This window comes from Acomys russatus, chromosome 7 (assembly GCF_903995435.1).
Source record: "Acomys russatus chromosome 7, mAcoRus1.1, whole genome shotgun sequence".
NCBI classification, from domain to species: domain Eukaryota; kingdom Metazoa; phylum Chordata; class Mammalia; order Rodentia; family Muridae; genus Acomys; species Acomys russatus.
Window position 1 is genome coordinate 59,854,957 of NC_067143.1, and position 17,949 is coordinate 59,872,905.

At 41.1% G+C, this 17,949-nt stretch overlaps 1 protein-coding gene and 1 non-coding gene across 2 annotated transcripts in view; both read right to left on the minus strand.

Annotated features, from left to right (window-relative positions):
* The window catches only part of Sbf2 (SET binding factor 2), a 319,337-nt gene that overhangs the window by 41,065 nt on the left and 260,323 nt on the right, over positions 1 to 17,949 (minus strand). The window contains exons 25-28 of the mRNA XM_051149227.1: positions 16,719 to 16,894; positions 14,988 to 15,133; positions 8,136 to 8,334; positions 528 to 724 (exon numbers count right to left, since the gene is read on the minus strand). Coding sequence (XP_051005184.1) covers positions 528 to 724; positions 8,136 to 8,334; positions 14,988 to 15,133; positions 16,719 to 16,894 — 718 coding nt within the window. The remainder of the gene's footprint in view (positions 1 to 527; positions 725 to 8,135; positions 8,335 to 14,987; positions 15,134 to 16,718; positions 16,895 to 17,949) is intronic.
* LOC127192496 (U6 spliceosomal RNA) lies at positions 8,937 to 9,043 on the minus strand. Its single transcript, XR_007830980.1, has one exon. It is a non-coding gene; the product is annotated as a U6 spliceosomal RNA (small nuclear RNA).

Here is a 17,949-nt window from a genome sequence, read left to right on the forward strand (position 1 = left end):
GTGTGTATTCCCATGCTACACAAGATAAAAACCCTGTTTACCTCTGCAGTTAAATACTTTTCAGAGGGGAAAAATAAAAAAATAAAAAAGCAAAGATTGGTATAAACTAGTTTGCAATAAGAGATATTCTGGTTTGCCAGAATGAAAACAGCCTAGAACCAAAGACTTTCTCATATAATTATCTGTCAAAAACCAAGGAAAAGATCAAATATGGTAAGAAAGATGGCAATTCAATATGGAGTCCCACATGCCAGCAGCTGTCTTCACCTAAAGTGCAGTTCTGCATACTTTGTGTGTGGCACAGTGAAAAAGGTGTGGTGAGAGGCAGCTGGACCTCAGGTCTTACTCCCTTTAATTCTGGGGAGACTCTGTCTCTCTGTCACTATGGTGTTCAGGATGCCCTCATACTCCTGGGGTCTTCTGATCCTGCCTCAGTTTCCCTAGGAGCTGAGTCCACAGGCCGGGACCATTATGCTGAGTTTTAGGAATACTCTTCAGTGAGAGTTGTGCTGAATAGAGATGCTTACCAGCTTGAGGGGAGTTCTGTGATTTGAACAGACCAACAACTCCCTTCCCGTGGAACCCTCCAGACCGGAGGAGCAGAGTACCTCTTCTTGAGTTCTTCCAACACACAACAGGCAGGCGATTGTGTCGATAGCAGCGGGCCACTCTTGGTAAACTACTGTCTTGTACAGCTTGAGGTATGACTAAAAGGCCAGGATAGCTTCAGGAATGCACGATGGGGTAGGAGAGTGATTGGAGGAGGAAAAGGGTAAGAAACATGGGGAGAGAGAATATAAAAGTATAAATAGCATAATATCACTGTGATTTCTGATTACACAGAAACATAATGGCTGAGATGTATCATAAAATATGGAAGTTCATTTAAACTCAAAAACTGTTTTTGAGATAGGGTTTTATCATATATTCCTGTTTGGCCTGGAACTTGCTAAGCTGACCAAGAAGGCCTTGAACTTACAAAGGTCCACCTGTCTGTGCTTTGCTGAGTGCTAGGGTTAACACTCTGTTATGAGACCAGGTCAGTCAACATGTCACAGTAGCGACACAGAACAAAGCCGCCTGTAGATGCCAGAGATGTAAAAGGATTAAAAATCAAAACCAAGTCACTTCTGGTCTGACAACAAAAAGTTCCCATGTCAAAACAAGTTTAACCATTTCATTAACACCACATAGTGCTGTTTGTTTGTTTATAGTCAAGGGCCTACTATGTAACCCTGTCTGGCCTGGAATTCAATGGAGACCAAGCTGGATTTGAACTCAGAGACCCACTTGCCTCTGCCTCCCAAGGGCTAGGATTAAAGGTGTGTGTCACCAACTTTGTATTATGAGAATTTTTTTAATCCTTAAAATTAATTCTCAGAAATTTTCATACAATACACGTCAGTGTTTATATATCTATTTTTAAAGACTGGCTCCCAGAGTTCAGGACAGGATGCTGGGAAACGGTGAGAGTATCTTACTTTGTAAATGAAAAAAGAATAATTTGTTTTATTTGAAGACTCACACTCGAGAGGCTTCATATCCTTTTTGATGATTTTTTTAAAAAAAGCTATCATGGTAAGATATGCTTGACATAACATTTGCCATGCTATGTATTTTAAGGCCACAGATCACTGTGTTAGGTGCACTGATAAGGCTGTAGACCTGCCACTCCAGCCTCTCCACTACAGCCCTCCCCCACTGCTGCTCATCTTCCCACCAAACCGCACCTCCTGCTCTCACGTCACATGCACACTGTGGAAGAGAAAACGGGGTGTTTTGTCTTCCTCCCATTACCTTTTCTTATCCATGTTTACCTCTTTCTTTTAGTCTCTGCTCCCCTCACACAGTACTTTTACTTTCATGTTATATATATTTAAGTGTAGAATATGCATATTAGGGAAAATCGATATATTTACAAGTTTAGTGTATCTTTTGCTTAATATGCTCACCATTTCCAGCCACCTTCCTACAAATGATATTTTTTCTTTTTTTTGTAGCTGAATAAAATTCCATTCTTTCTTTCTATCTATCTATCTATCTATCTATCTATCTATCTATCTATCTACCTACCTAGCTTTCCATATCACATTCTTTATTCATCTGTGGTGGCTATCTGGGCTGGTTCCGAATCTTGGCTATTGTGAACAATGCTGTCATGAACATGGTTTGCAAGTGCATCTGTGGTAGGCTGACTTAGATTCGCTCAGGCTTTTTTTTTTTTTTTCTTCTCTTGAGACAGTGTTTCTCTGTGTAGCCCTGGCTATCTGAAGCTCACTCTGTAGACCAGGCTGGCCTGGAACTCACAGAGATCCACCTGCCTCTGCCTCCTGAGTGCTGGGATTAAACGTGTGCACCACCACTGCCCGGCGATTCTCTCAGGTTTATACTCACTAGTGGTACTGCTAGATCATATGCAAATTATATTTTAGTATTGTGGGGAACCTCCATTCTGATTTCCACGGTGGTTACACCAGTTTATATTCTCACAACAGGACAAAAGGGTTTCTTCCCCACCATCCTCACCATCATTTGTTGCTACTTATTGTCTCACCAATATCCTTCTGACTGGAGATGGTAATGGGATCTTAATGCATTTATCTGCATTTTCCTAAGGACTAAGGATGATTAACATTTTAATATATTTATTAGGCACTTATATTTCTTCTTTTGGGATCCGTCTGTTCAAACATTTTACTCATTAAATAGATGATTTTGTGTGTTCAATTTTTTCACTCAAATCGTCACTTTCTTATGATATGTTTATTAAAATTTCAATCATTTTAACTTCTTTCCTTATCCCTCTTTTCCTTCCTCCTTCTTTTCTCTTCCTCCTCCTCTTCTTCTTGAGACATGTTCTCATTGTAGCTCATGCTGTCCTTGAATTTTAGAGATTGTACTGGTTCAGCCTCTAAAGTGCTGGAATTATAGGTGTAAATGGTGCCTCTGGTTCTTCTTTGCTCTTTTAATGCTAGTCCTGATGTGGAGGTGCTACAATTTCTCATTTTACATTGTAGGTAATGCCCTTTCTGTCCCAAGAAATTTTCTATCTCAAAATCTTGAAAAAAATACATATATATTGGGATTTTTTTTTTTTTTTGAGACAGAGTTTCTCTATGTAGCCCTGGTTATCTTCAAACTTGCTCTTTAAGCCAGGCTGACCTTGAAATCAGAGATCTTCCTGCCTCTTGCCCCTGAGATTGAAGGCATGTATCATCACTGCCCAGCTATTCTCTAGTTTTAGAGAAGCTTTATTTAAAGGCATTTAATATACGAGTCTATAAGTCAATGGGAACTGAGGTTTTGTGTAAAAGCCAAGAGTCAACATTAGCTTTCCCTCATGTATATGCGTCTCCAGGGCTATTTTATTAAAAACCTAAATAACAAACTTCCACCACTGCTTTTCTCTGAAACCACGTGTCCATGTGTGAGGCTGCTGCTGTATTTCTTCTTTTTGCCACTAGTCTGCTTGTATCTTAATTGCTGTAGTTTTCCCCCCACTACCCCCCCACCCCTGGCCGGACAGGGCGCTCTGTGTAGCCTTGGCCATCCTGGACTCTCTTTGTAGACCAGGCTGGCCTTGACCTCACAATGATCTGCCTGTCTCTGCCTCCCAAGTGCTGGGATTAAAGGCGTGTGCCACCACGCCTGGCTAGTTGTTGTTGTTGTTTTTTTTTTGACAATACTTCTTTTAAAAAAGTTTGTATTATGTTTTAAGTCATGCGCCTATGTAGTGTATGAGTGAAGGTGAGCACGGAGGCCACGAGAGGGCATCAATCTGATGCTGTAGTGGCAGGAGGCTGTGAACCCCGCAACATGGGCTATGGAACCAGACTGCAGAGGCTGTGAACCCCCAACATGGGCTATGGAACCAGACTGCAGAGGCTGTGAACCCCCAACATGGGCTATGGAACCAGACTGCAGAGGCTGTGAACCCCCAACATGGGCTATGGAACCAGACTGCAGAGGCTGTGAACCCCCAACATGGGCTATGGAACCAGACTGCAGAGGCTGTGAACCCCCAACATGGGCTATGGAACCAGACTGCAGAGGCTGTGAACCCCCAACATGGGCTATGGAACCAGACTGCAGAGGCTGTGAACCCCCAACATGGGCTATGGAACCAGACTGCAGAGGCTGTGAACCCCCAACATGGGCTATGGAACCAGACTGCAGAGGCTGTGAACCCCCAACATGGGCTATGGAACCAGACTGCAGAGGCTGTGAACCCCCAACATGGGCATGGAACCAGACTGCAGAGGCTGTGAACCCCCAACATGGGCTTGGAACCAGACTGCAGAGGCTGTGAACCCCCAACATGGGCTATGGAACCAGACTGCAGAGGCTGTGAACCCCCAACATGGGCTATGGAACCAGACTGCAGAGGCTGTGAACCCCCAACATGGGCTATGGAACCAGACTGCAGAGGCTGTGAACCCCCAACATGGGCTATGGAACCAGACTCGGGTCCACTGCAAGAACAGCACCTGCTCTTAATCACTGCCCTCTTGAATCTCTCGCTGCCCCTCATTACTCTGGATAAATACAATCTTGATAGCCTGTAGTATTATTCCGTCAGCCCATCTTCTGCATTGCTATGTAAGTCTTTTTTTTTTTTTTTTTTTAAAGATTATGTGAAAGACAACTTTATTCTGATTCTAAACGGAGAGAATGGGGATGGGGTTTCACTGCTGAATACTGTGGCGTGACTGTAGCAGTACAGTCTCTGAAATTCAGGAAAAGCAATTTTGTTCCAAACAGCTAAATATGCAAGTCCCCAAAAAACTGAAAGTATGTTTTAACTGCCACATTCCTCCAAAGGCCATTCATCTCCTTCAGCATCCCAAGGAAGTGCACATCTGTTAGCTAACTCAGGTGGCACACACGTCACACTGCTGACATCACAGGACGGTTGTCCACAGAACTAGACTTCTGACGCAGGGCTCCACCTCCACCTTCTCACAGGCTACCCCACTCATCTGGGAGGGCAGGCATTTGCGCAACCTTTGAATCATGCTCAGACTGTGCTGCCCAAGCTGGGTCTATCAGCGCCTTCAGTGGGGCAAGAGCAGGCATGGCAACAAATTCCAAGTTAGGATCTCCAATAAGCTTTCTGGCAAGCAAGAGGAAAGGCTTTTCAAAGTTGTTGCTTTCGGCAGAAATATCATAGTACTGAAAATTCTTCTTTCAATGGAAGACAATAGATTTTGCCTTAACTTTCCTGTCCTTAATATCCATTTTGTTGCCACATGATACAATGGGGTTGAACAGGCTCAGAGACTCTTCTGGAAGCACTGGCGCAGTGGCTGCCCAGGGAGAGCTGCCGGTCCAGCTCAAGCTCGTCCCGGTAGAGGATGGTGGTATTGGGAAGGTGATGTTTGTGAAACACCACTTGAAGGGCGGCGGAGTTTGAGAAGCATGCAGCCATCCTGGGCATGGAGGTGTATCGGCTCACCTATCATACCAGCAGAAGACCCATCAAGTTCAGCGTATGGGACACAGCTGGCCAGGGGACGTTCAGGGGGCTTCTGTGCAATGGCTACTCCATCTAAGCCCACTGTGCCATGATAATGCTTGATGCAACATCAAGAGCTGTAAGAACGTGAAAACACGGCCATTGCATTGTGTCTGTGTACGTCTTACAAGCACCGTCTCAGCCTTTGCTGGTGGGGTTTTCACTGAGGGCTCAATATACCTACAGGTCAACTCATGGAGGAACTGCATGTATTAGAAAATGGAGTGTCTAAGAACTTTAAATATCTATTTATTTGAACTTTTAGTGACTTTAATAGTTTGAATGCTTCACAGTGTAGTACTGCACATCTTCCATTAGATTTTTATTTAGTGAATGCTCCTTAGTGTTCCTGTTCATAGAATTGGCAGTAGCTAAATATTATCATTTAAAAATTTCTCTTTGCATTGATTTGGCTTTGGTTTATCTGTAACTAGTCACTGCATCACCAACTTGTCACCTTGCTAAATTCACTTATTCATTTTAAAAGTTTACCTCTAGATTCCTTCAGGTTTCCTATCATTTTTTTCTAGTCTTTTGCACTGCTTAGGATGTTAAGTACAACACTCCACAGAAGCAATGGTGGGAATTCCGGCCCTGATGTGAAGAGAAAAACTTTCGATAAATTACCATTAAATGACTTCTGCTGTGAGAGTTGTAAGATGTGACCAGAGTAGGAGCTATAGCGAATAGCTCCCATTTCCTATTTTTAAAATTAAGACTATAAGTGAATACTGTATCTAGAATGTTTTTCTATAAAACTTATTTAATAGTTTTCTTTTAAAATTTATCAATGTGGCAAATGTTTCTGATTGTCAAGGCAGTTCTGCATTCTGTAGTGACTCTACTTGGTCCTTTTTATTAGTGATGCTTTTTTATTTCTAGTATTTTTCTTTTTGTTCCATAATAATTTTACTTTAATGCCTATTTTGAATTTTTTATGGTGACAACAGCTTTCATTTTCAGTTTCACAAGATATATTTAATTTAAGTCTTCAATCTCATTCTTGTATTCTCTGAGTCCCTCTTCTCTTTCTTCCCACTCTTTTTTCCTTCTGGACTGTTCTTCTATTTTCTCCTAACAGTGAGACTGACATGTATTCTTTTACTCTACCATAAATACCTTCTAATAAGAAGTGTTTCAGCAATCGTCTATTCAGACAACAAGGACAGCAACGGATGGGGACAGGCCGACAGGCCTCAACCCTACGTAAAGAACTACAGGCAACTAAAGGATACTGAGAATGGAGAAACAGTCTTACCTAGAGAAGAGCCCCTAAAATGGTTATCCAAAACCAAGTGGTTAGCCCTGAAATCATACACAAAACATACACACATATATTGTGTGTATACACACACATACACACACGCTAGTTTTATGTCAACTTGACACAAGTTAGAGTCACCAGAGGAGAAAACCTCAATTGAGAAAATGTCTCCGTAAGATCAGGCTGTAGGTCAGCCTGTAGGGCGTGCTCTTAATTGTGACTGCTGTGAGGGCCCAGACTGGGTGGTGCCATCCCTGTAGGTCAGCCTGTAGGGCGTGCTCTTAATTGTGACTGCTGAGAGGGCCCAGACTGGGGGGTGCCATCCCTGGGCTGCTGTTCCTGGTCTGTAACAAAGTAAGTTGAGGATGTGAGGGTGATCTGGCTGCAACATGTCACCCCACTGATCGCCAGGGTTGATTCGGCTGATGTGGCTGGCTAGGTGGGTGTCCCCTTCCTCCCTCAATGATCCATGTGTGTCCCTCCTGAAGCTGCACACTCAGTCGAAGAGGACAACCTTTCCCAAACAGAGGAGGATCAGTCTTCCGTCAAGGGAATATGAGTAGCTGCGCTCCCCTGCTAGACCCTCCAAACATGCTCAAGAAAGCAAGCTGAGCAAGTTATGGGAGGCAAGCCAGTAAGCAGCACCTCTCCGTGGCATATCCATCAGCTCCTGCCTCCAGGGTCCTTGCCCTGCCTAAGTTCTTGTTCTCACTGCTTTGGATGAACTGTGACATGGAAGTGTTTGTGAAATAAAGCCTTACTTCCTGAACTTGCTTTTGGTTATGGTGTTTCATCACAGCAACTGTAACCCTAACTAAGAAACATCAGTAGCAGCTTAGGAAAACTCCACGTGGACAATACACAAGGGCCCTCAACTCTATCTGAATCAGCAAGTACAGCCCTCGGCCACAACCTGCCACGCCAGTCACTTCTTTGTCTGTGGCTGGGTTGGTGGCAGAGCTAAGAACCTGCAAACGGTTTGCGAAGTGGCAATTGTTACTCTCTGGCCCTGGATGATGTCTGTGGAGCCCAGGCCTGCAGCAGACACGCTTCTTCTCCATGTACCTGGGGAGCTGTATTCTTACTCTAGGCTATCTTTACACATGCCAGAAAACAGACAAACTAAGCAATGATAAATAAGGGCCATGCATAGGGAGGACAACACTGTCACCTTCTGTTACAGCAGAGGGACTTTCCAGTGACCTGCTTGTTCTGGGAATACCAATGGGATGCCATCTCCTACTGCATAAAACATATCTTTAAATCTACACATTTCTGGCATCTTGTTTCTGGAATACTTTGAAGATTCAGTGGGGAATAAAGAAAGGTGTCTTTCTGAAGTCTGCTGACACTTACCTCCGGCATAGCGAATACAGCCTGTTGGAGGCAGTGACTCGAAAATACTCTGGCTTTGAGCGGGAGGAATTTCCACTTATGGTTCCCAAACCTAACCGCTGATAGTCTCTGAAACATGCTTTTTCCACCAGCTGTTCCATTGTAGATTTTTCTGAGGCCTTTAGGGTCGTACTTGTGGGGAGTTCACTATCATCTGAAACTGACAGGTAAAAATAAGTTTTGTCAAAACAATCAGCTCAAGGTATAGCACTCAAGACAGCAACAGCAACAGCAGCGACGACGAAGATGACAACAGCAACAATTACTCCTCCCTCTTTTTGGAGACAGGGTCTCAGTATATAGCTTTGGTTGACCTGGAATTTCATATGTACACTAGGTTGGTCTGGAATTCAGAGATCTGCCTGCCTCTGCTTCCCCAACACTGAGATTCAAGGGATGCAATGCCATGCCTGGCTCAAAACTTCCTTTTGAAGAAGGTTTTTATGTTAGGGTTACCAGGATTTTATGTGTCATAAATTATATCATATAATTTCTATAAGGGATTATAGATAAATATAGATGAAAACAGCAACAAACAGGAAATATATCAAGAGTAACTCAACTCAAAAATCAGGGAAGTAATTTATTTTTATTTTTTATTTTTTTTATTTTTTTGATAATTTTGAAATTATATATTTAAAAGTAAACTTGCAAATACATGAACAATAGCATCAAGTTATTCAATACACAAATGTTTCATATTGTATATTTAAAACATAGTTTTATACTAGATGTGGCATGGTCAGATAAAGGGACAGGACTAAAAATATGGAACGCTTCAGGAATTTGCGTGTCATCCTTGCGCAGGGGCCATGCTAATCTTCTCTGTATCGTTCCAATTTTAGTATATGTGCTGCCGAAGCGAGCACCAGGGAAGTAATTTAAATAACTTGTAAAAACAAAGTTAGGCATTGTAGGTACATCTCTAAAACCCTAGCATTTGAAAGGTAGGAGTATTAGAAGTTCAAGGCCAGCTTGAGATACATAAAACCTTGTCTCAAAAAACAAAGAAATAAAAATTCACCTTGTGTGATTGCAATGACTTTGATCCCAGCACTCAGGAGGCAGAGGCAGGTGGATCTCTGAGTTTGAGGCCAGCCTGGTGTACACAGTGTGTTCTAGGCCAGCCAGGAATGCATCCTGTGTCCCCATTTCTAAAAGAAACAAAACAAAACAACTAAAAATGATTAAAAGTCATTAGCCACATTTTTCTGTTTCAGCCAGGCCTGTCTATTGATATTAAAGCACAGTAATTTGTATATAGGATCTAACACAGAGAAATCTGTTAGTAAAGCTTATCTTTATTTATTTTTAAAAATATTTTATTAATTTATTCATATTACATCTCAATTGTTAGCCCATTCTTGTATCCTCCTATTTCTCCCTCCCTCCCGCTTTCCCCCTACTCCCCTATGTCTGTGAGTAAGGGGGACCTCCTCCCCCTGTAAATGTTCATAGGGTATCAAGTCTCTTCTTGGTAACCGGCCATCCTTCCTCTGAGTGCCACCAGGCCTCCCCATCAAGGAGACATGGTCAAAAATGGGGCAGCAGAGTTTGCGTGAAAGTCAGACCTCACTCTCCTGTCCTGTCCTGTCCATCGGCTAGATCTAGGTAGGGGTTTGAAGTTTACTGCCTATATCGTCCTTGGCTGGTGCCATAGTTTGAGCAGGACCCCTGGACCCAAATCCATGCGTCATACTGTTCTTCTTGTATGTTTCTAGGACCCTCTGGATCCTTCTACTTCCCCATTCTCCCATGCTTCTCTCACCTAAAGTCCCAATAGGATGTCCTCCCCTCTGTCCCACTTTCCTGGTAAGTGAAGACTTTCCTGGGACATGCCCCTTGGGCTAGTGCCTCGATATAAGTGAGTATATACCATTTGACTCTTTTTGCTTCTGGGTGAAATCATTCATTATGATAATTTCTAGTTCAATCCATTTGTCCACAAATTTCGGGAATTCTTTGTTTTTAATAGCTGAGTAGTATTCCATAGTGTAAATGTACCACAGTTTCTTTTTCCATTTTTCTACTGAGGGACACTTGGCTGTTTCCATGTCCTGGCTATTATGAATAAGGCAGCTATGAGCATGGTTGAGCATATGTCCCCATGGTTGTGTGATGGAGCATTTTCTGGGTATATTCCAAAGAGTGGAATAGCTGGGTCTTGAGGAAGCCCTATTCCCACTTTTCTGAGAAAGCACCAGATAGATTTCCAAAGTGGTTGTACAAGTTTGCATTCCCACCAGCAATGAAGGAGTGTTCCTCTTTCTCCACATCCTCACCGGCATGTGATGTCACTTGAATTTTTGATCTTAGCCATTCTGATGGGTGTAAGATGGAATTTGCATTTCTCCGATGACTAAGGAGGTTGAGCATTTCTTTAAGTGTTTCTCAACCATTCGATATTCCTCTGTTGAGAATTCTCTGTTTAGTTTGAGCCCCATTTCTCAATTAGGTTATTTGGTTTGGTGGTGTTTAATTTCTTGAGTTCTTTATTTATTTTGGATTTTAGACCTTTGTCAGATGAAGGGTTGGTGAAGATCTTTTCCCAGTATGTAGGCTGTCGCTTTGTTCTGTTGACAGTGTCTCCTGCCTTACAGAAGCTTCTCAGCCTCATGAGGTCCCATTTACTAATTGTTGACCTTAAGGCCTGGGCTGTTGGTGTTCTGTTCAGGAAGTTGTCTCCTGTGCTAATGTGTTCCAGACTCTTCCTCATTTTTTCCTCTAACCGATTTAATATCTCTGGTTTTATGTTAAGGCCTTTAATCCACTTGGACTTGAGTTTTGTACATAGTGACAAATATGGGTCTAATTGCATGTTTCTACATGTAGACATCCAGTTAGACCAGCACTATTTGTTGAAGATGCTATCCTTTTTCCATTGAATAAATTTGGCTTCTTTGTCAAAAAATCAAGTAACCAAATGTGTGTGGTTTCATCTCTGGGTCTTCAATTCAATTCCATTGATCCACCAGCCTATTGCTGTGCCAGTACCATGCTGTTTTAATTACTGTTGCTCTATAGTTCAGCTTGAGATCGGGTATGGATTCCTCTGGAGGATCTTTTATTGTATAGGATTGTTTTTGCTATTCTGGGCTTTTTGTTTCTCCATATGAAGTTGAGAATTGATGTTTCAATGTCTTCAAAAAAATTGTGTAGGTATTTTGATAGGGATTGCATGGACTCTATAAATTGCTTTTGGTAAGATGGTCAGTTTTACTATGTTAATTCTCCTGATCCACGAACAAGGTAGATCCCTCCATCTTCTGATGTCATCTTCAATCTCTTTCTTCAGAGATTTAAAGTTTTTTTCAAACAAGTCCTTCACTTGCTTGGTTAGAGTTACTCCTAGATATTTCATATTGCTTGTGGCTATCGTGAAGGGTGTAGTTTTCCTAATTTCTTCCTCTGCATGTTTGTCATTTGTATATAGGAAAGTTACTGATTTTTTTGAGTTAATTTTGTATCCAGCCAATTTGCTGAAGGTATTTATCAGCTGTAGGAGTTCTCTGGTGGAATTTTGGGGGTCATTTATGTATGGTATCATATCATCTGCAAATAGAGATAATTTTATTTCCTCCTTTCCCATTTAGATCCCCTTGATCTCCTTTTGTTGTCTTATTGCTCTGGCTAGAACTTCAAGAAGTATATTGAAGAGATATGGAGAAAGTGGGCAGCCTTGCCTGGTCCGCGATTTTAGAGAAATTTCCTTGAGTATCTCTCCATTTAATTTGATGTTGGCTATTGGCTTATTGTATATAGCCTTTATTATGTTTAAGTATGTATACTGTAGCCCCTATCTCTCCAAAACTTTAAACATGAATGGGTGTTAGATTTTGTCAAATGCTTTTTCTGCATCTAAGGAAATGATCATGTGGTTTCTTTCTTTCAGTTTGTTTATATGGTAGATTACATTGATGGATTCCCGTATATTAAACCATCCGTGCATGCCTGGAATGAAGCCTACCTGGTTATGGTGAATGATGTCTTTGATATGTTCTTGTGTTTGTTTTGCGAGTATTTTATTGAGTATTTTTGCATTAATGTTCATAAGAGAAATTGGTCTGAAATTCTCTTTTTTGGTTGGGTCTTTGTGGGGTTTAGGCATCAACGTGACTATGGCCTCATAGAAAGAATTTGGTAATGTTCCATCCATTTCTATCTTTCGGAGTAGCTTGAAGAGCATCGGTATTAGCTCCTCTTTGAAGGCCTGGTAGAATTCTGCGCTGACGCCATCTGGCCCTGGGCTTTTTTTTTGGTTGGGAGACTATCAATGACCGCTTCGATATCTATAGGCGAAATAGGACTATTTAATTTGTTTATCTGATCAGTTTTAGCAAATGGAATCGGTCGAGAAAATTATCCATTTCCCTTAGATTTTCAAATTTTGTGGCATAAATGCCTTTAAAGTAGGTTCTTATGATTCTTTGTATTTCTTCAGTGTCTGTTGTGATATCTCCCTTCTCATTTCTGATTTTGTTGATTTGGATAGTGTTTGTATTTTAGTTAGTTTGGCTAACAGTTTGTCTATCTTGTTAACTTTCTCAAAGAACCAGCTCCTGGTTTTGCTGATTCTTTGAATTGTTCTCTTTGTTTCTAACTTACTGATTTTTAGCCCTGAGTTTGATTATTTCCACATGTCTACTCCCCTTGGGGTTTTCTGCTTCTTTTTTTTTCTAGGGCTGCTAGATGTGTCATTAAATTGTTTATATGGGATGTTTTCATTTTCTTTCTAAAGGCACTTAGTGCTATGACTTTTCCTCTTAGTACCGCCTTCATTGTGTCCACAAATTTGGGTATGTTGTTCCTTCATTTTCATTGAATTTCAGGAAGTCCTTTATTTCTTCCTTGACCCAGGTGTCATTAAGTAGAGAATTGTTTAGTTTCCATGTGTGTGTAGGCTTTTTGTTATTTCTGTTGTTGTTGAAGTCCAGCCTTAGACCATGGTGATCTGATAGGATACAAGGTATTATTTCAATCTTCTTGTATCTGTTGAGGCTTGCTTCGTGACCTACTATGTGATCAATTTTAGAGAACGTTCCATGAGGTGCTGAGAAGAAGGTATAATCCTTTGCATTTGGGTGGAAAGTTCTGTAGATATCTGTTAGATCCATTTGATTCATGACATTGGTTACTGAGGTTATTTCCCAGCTTAGTTTCTGATTCAAAGACCTATCCTTCAGTGAAAGTAGGGTGTTGAAGTCTCCCACTATTAATGTGTGGGGATCGATGAGTGGTTTAAGCTTTGTTAATAGGGCTTTTACAAATGTGGGTGCCCTTGTATTAGGAGCATAGATGTTCAAAATTGTGATGTCATCTTGGTTCACTTTACCTTTGATGAGTATGAAGTGTCCTTCCTTGTCCCTTTTGATTAATTTTGATTGAAAGTCTATTTTTATTAGATATTAGAATGGCTGCACCAGCTTGCTTCTTGTGACCATTTGCTTGGAATATTTTTCCCTAACCTTTTACTCTGAGGTAATGTCTATCCTTGTGGGTGAGATGTGTTTCTTGAATGCAGAAGAATGTTGGGTCATGTTTATGCATCCACTCAGTTAGTCTTTGTCTTTTTATTGGAGAATTGAGACCATTGATGTTGAGAGATATTAATGACCAGTGAGTGCTAAGTACCTTCATTTTTGCTGTTTTTTACAGTTGAGAGTTTGTGAGGCTGTGATTTTGCGATGGTGTAATTATCTATTTCCTATGTAGTTTTGGTTGTAATTTGACCCTTTGGGGTGGAGTTTTCCTTCTAGTACCGTCTGTAAAGCCGGATTTGTGGATAGGTACTGTTTGAATTTGTTTTTGTCATGACTTGGACGGATAACGCATATCGGCTAGTTCTAAGCTTATCTTTAATAAGATCACTATAACAGCCGGGCGTGGTGGTGCACGCCTTTAATCCCAGCATTCGGGAGGCAGAGGCAGGTAGATCTCTGTGAGTTTGAGGCCAGCCTGGTCTACATAGCGAGTCCAGGAGAGCCAAGACTACACAGAGAGACCCTGTCTCGAAACCCCTGTTGACAAAAAAAAAAAAAAAAAAAAAAAAAAAAAAAATCACTATACCAACTCATCATCCAAAGTTTTGTATTACTTTCAAAAGAATACATTCATATTGAAATTTCTAGGTTAACTAGAAGCACAGCAGAGAGAAAGACTATGAAAAGTTACACTTGGTTTCTGGAAATCCTTTCATTAGAGGACATAATGCACATGGACAGCTCTGTCACTGCTTTGTAATCACAGGTTCAGATTCCTCTATGAAATAAATGTGAAAGAATTTACTCAAAAACCTTAGAGAGGATTTTTTTTTTTGAAAAAGGACATTCCTAATTGGTAGTATGTCACCACAACAAAACAATTACATTTGAAATTGTTCTAATTTTCTATTTACATTTAATGTTAGAAAAGTTAAATCAAACTTTGAAAGGCCTTTGAAATGTCTTCAGGATCACTAACAGGCAAGGAAAAGACATGGCTCTCTCTTGGACTGGACATAACAAAGGGCATATGCCTTGAAAGCACTCAAGGCAGGCAAGTCTCTGTGAGTGTGAGGTCAGCCTGCTCTGCATAGGAAATTCCAGAACAACCAGGGCTGCATAGAAAGAATCTGCTTCAAACAAAACAAAACAACCCAAAAGATACAGCATGGCAGCACATACCTTTAACATCAGCACTTAGGAGGCAGAGGAAAGTGGATCTTCGTGAATTGAAGGCCAGTCAGGGCTACTCAGTGAGAAAAGAAAAAAGAAAAGAAAAGAGAGAAGAAAAGAAAGAAGAAAATTTAATTATGGAAAATGAGTTCTCATATACCAGAAATGTCATCGTCTTCATTCCATCCAGGACGATTTGCTCTCTCTTCCACAATTGTTCCTGTTCTCTTCTTCAATAAATACTGCCTCCCAATAGTCATTTTTCCTGCTCTTTTGGCACCTTTCACAATTGTTTTTGAGAAAGTTCTAGAAGTCATAGAACCAAAGAGAAAATCACTTTAGGAGATCAAGGCACCGCTAATATTTTTGGCATCTATATTACTCATTGTTTCTTCTCCAGCACCACACCCTCATGTGCTACAGTACATGCTTTTGTTAAGCTTTTTTTCTGCTCTTTCCATATTGTGAATCACTACTTTCACTGTCATCAGGACACTGCTTCAGGCAAAAAGTGCAAGAACTGAAAATGTGACAAGATACTGATCACCTAAATATCCCTCTTACCCCAACCTGAGGCAGGGTCTCCTATGCAGCCCTGGCTGTCCTGAAACTTGCTATGTAAACCAGTCTTGTGTCGAACACACAGAGACCCTCCTGCCTCTGCCTCCTGAGTGCTGCGATTAAAGAGTGCACCACCATGCCCAGCTGATCACTCAAATCTTAAATTCCTTGCACAAGCTTTTGGGCATTCCCACGCCTATTCCATTGTTTCTGCCACCGCCTCCACCATGGCCCCCATAAATCACATTAGCAAGTCTTTAATTTCGCATAGAGAGGCCCCCTCTTCCTTCAATGAAAACTTTCTCTGAGGTCACATGACAATATTGGTTGGCAACACTTATTTCTCAAATGTTTTAGGTAAGTATGTGTGTATCATGCCTGTCTCTAATTAGCTGTAAACTTGTTTAAGTATAGGAAAAGAACAATTCTTCTTTTTAAGAGGAGAAAATAACCACTCAGATTTTTGATAATCCTTTTGAGCTGTTGGAGGTTGGTCTGATATATTTTGGTGCTAACTGCTGCTTGCTGTCTTTTAATGTACCCCAAATTTTGTTGTGTAATCTTGCCTAAAAATTTACTCCTGTTTGACCAATAAAAAGCCAATACACCTGGGTAAGCAAATGGGATGGGTGTGGCTAAGGTTCGCAGGCTTTTGAAGATAAGAGAGAATCTTGGGAAAAAAGAGGAGACAGGACAGGTGGGTGCGGGGAGCAGTAGTAGGAAAATCGACATGGCATAAAAATACAGCCACATGGGCCCAGAGGAGGAATTCTCAAGTTCCTCAGGAAAAACTTTAGCAAGAATTTTGGGATTATGGATGGGAAGTAGCCAAAATAGAAATTATTAGAAGCAGATGGAATGGGATGGAGACTGGGGGTTATTGGAGGATGGCTTAGGAGGTATTATCTGCCTTGCTCTGGGTAAAAGCTTGTTCTAAATACATCAGGTGTCTGTGTTTTCATTGATTGCTAGTGGGTTAGAAAATACCACAATAATAATAATTAGCCTAACAATAAACATTTATTAGGCCATACTTCTAAATTAACCACTAACATCAGCTTTAATTAGCGAGACAATAGGATGTAAATTAGTTAGGAGTTAAAAGGGCCAGCAGAATGGCTCACTGTAGAAAAAGGTGCAACTGGTGACCTGGGTGACCTGAGTTCAGCCCTGGGGCCCACAGGGTGAAAGGAGGGAACTGAGTCCCACCAAGTGTCCTGTGGCATGTGAATATTCTCTCTGAGAAAAGCCATCGTTAATGGAAGATAGGTTACTTCCTCTTAGTTGGGTATGTAAGGGCTGAAGAGAAGAGACCCATCTTTCCTCTTACCGGAATGAGGTGTTCTTTTCTTTCTGCTTGGGCAAAATGATTTGTGGGGTAGTTTGTCCAGCAGCAAAAGCGAACGTGTTAAAAATGGACTGAGGATAACGGAACTTCATTAGCTGTTTCTTAAAGATGTCTACCACTTCTGGGCTGACTTCTTCATCAAATGCTACTTTAATTAACTAGAGATAAACGAGACAGACATAGCAGAAGCATTAAGGATTTCTTGACAACTTTTACTCACATTACAGAAAACAGCAGTGAACAGAAAATAATATTAAACAGAAAATAGTAACAGTACCATAAATTTAGAAGTTATAGGATTTTAGAACTTATATGGACTTTGAATAATATGAAATACAATTTTAAAAACTTAAAAGAGAAAATGTGACTAGATAGATGCCTCAGCAGGTGAAGGTGTTTGCAACCTGACTTTGGACCCTAGAAACCATGGAAAAGTGGGCAGAGAGAACGGATTCCACAAAGTTGTAAGAAACTTAAAAGTACAGAGATTGAGGCTCAGAAAAGTTTATTTGCAATATAGATTGTCAGTCAGCAAGAAAAAAAATCATTTTCTTGAAGTTAGTTTTCTTTAAAACTGTCATTTCTATAATGAGATAGGGAATTAATTACCCTAGAGTAAATGACATAGGAAATGTGTCTTTCCTATTTCTCAACTGGTAAGTGTGGAGCAGGAAGGTAGCCTAATAGGGTTCCTTCTTACAAACAAATCTAGGAATAGAAAAGTCAGTTTCACAAGAATTGCGAATAGTGTAGCCAGGCAACATTTAAGTGTAGACTTCTCTGGTGGCTGGCACTGTAAGGAAACCCTAGCAGCCAAGGCTGCGAAGTGGTGTGAGAAGGCTCAAGTTCTCAGCCAGCAGCTTCCCTGTGTGATAGAACACAGGGACCATGAAACGAGGCCTTTCCACGAGGAAGAGAGAGGTAAACCTTGGGCACCTTGGAGTCTGAGAACTCAGCAACAAGGAGCAAAGGACAGGACAATCTAACTATTATAGATATGAACTTTGAAGAAGTAACGAAGGGAGGTCACTTCTCCCACGTGCCATTGTTCCTACAGATTTGGTAAGTCACAGAGTGACTGACCCCTGGTTGACAACAGTGTCTTAGCTCCAGCTAAACTTCTTAGAATTTTACTTTCTGCACAGAAATGCCAGAGTATTTCCTTCTGAAACAGAGAATTATATTTACCTCAAGTTTTATCAAACAGTTGAGA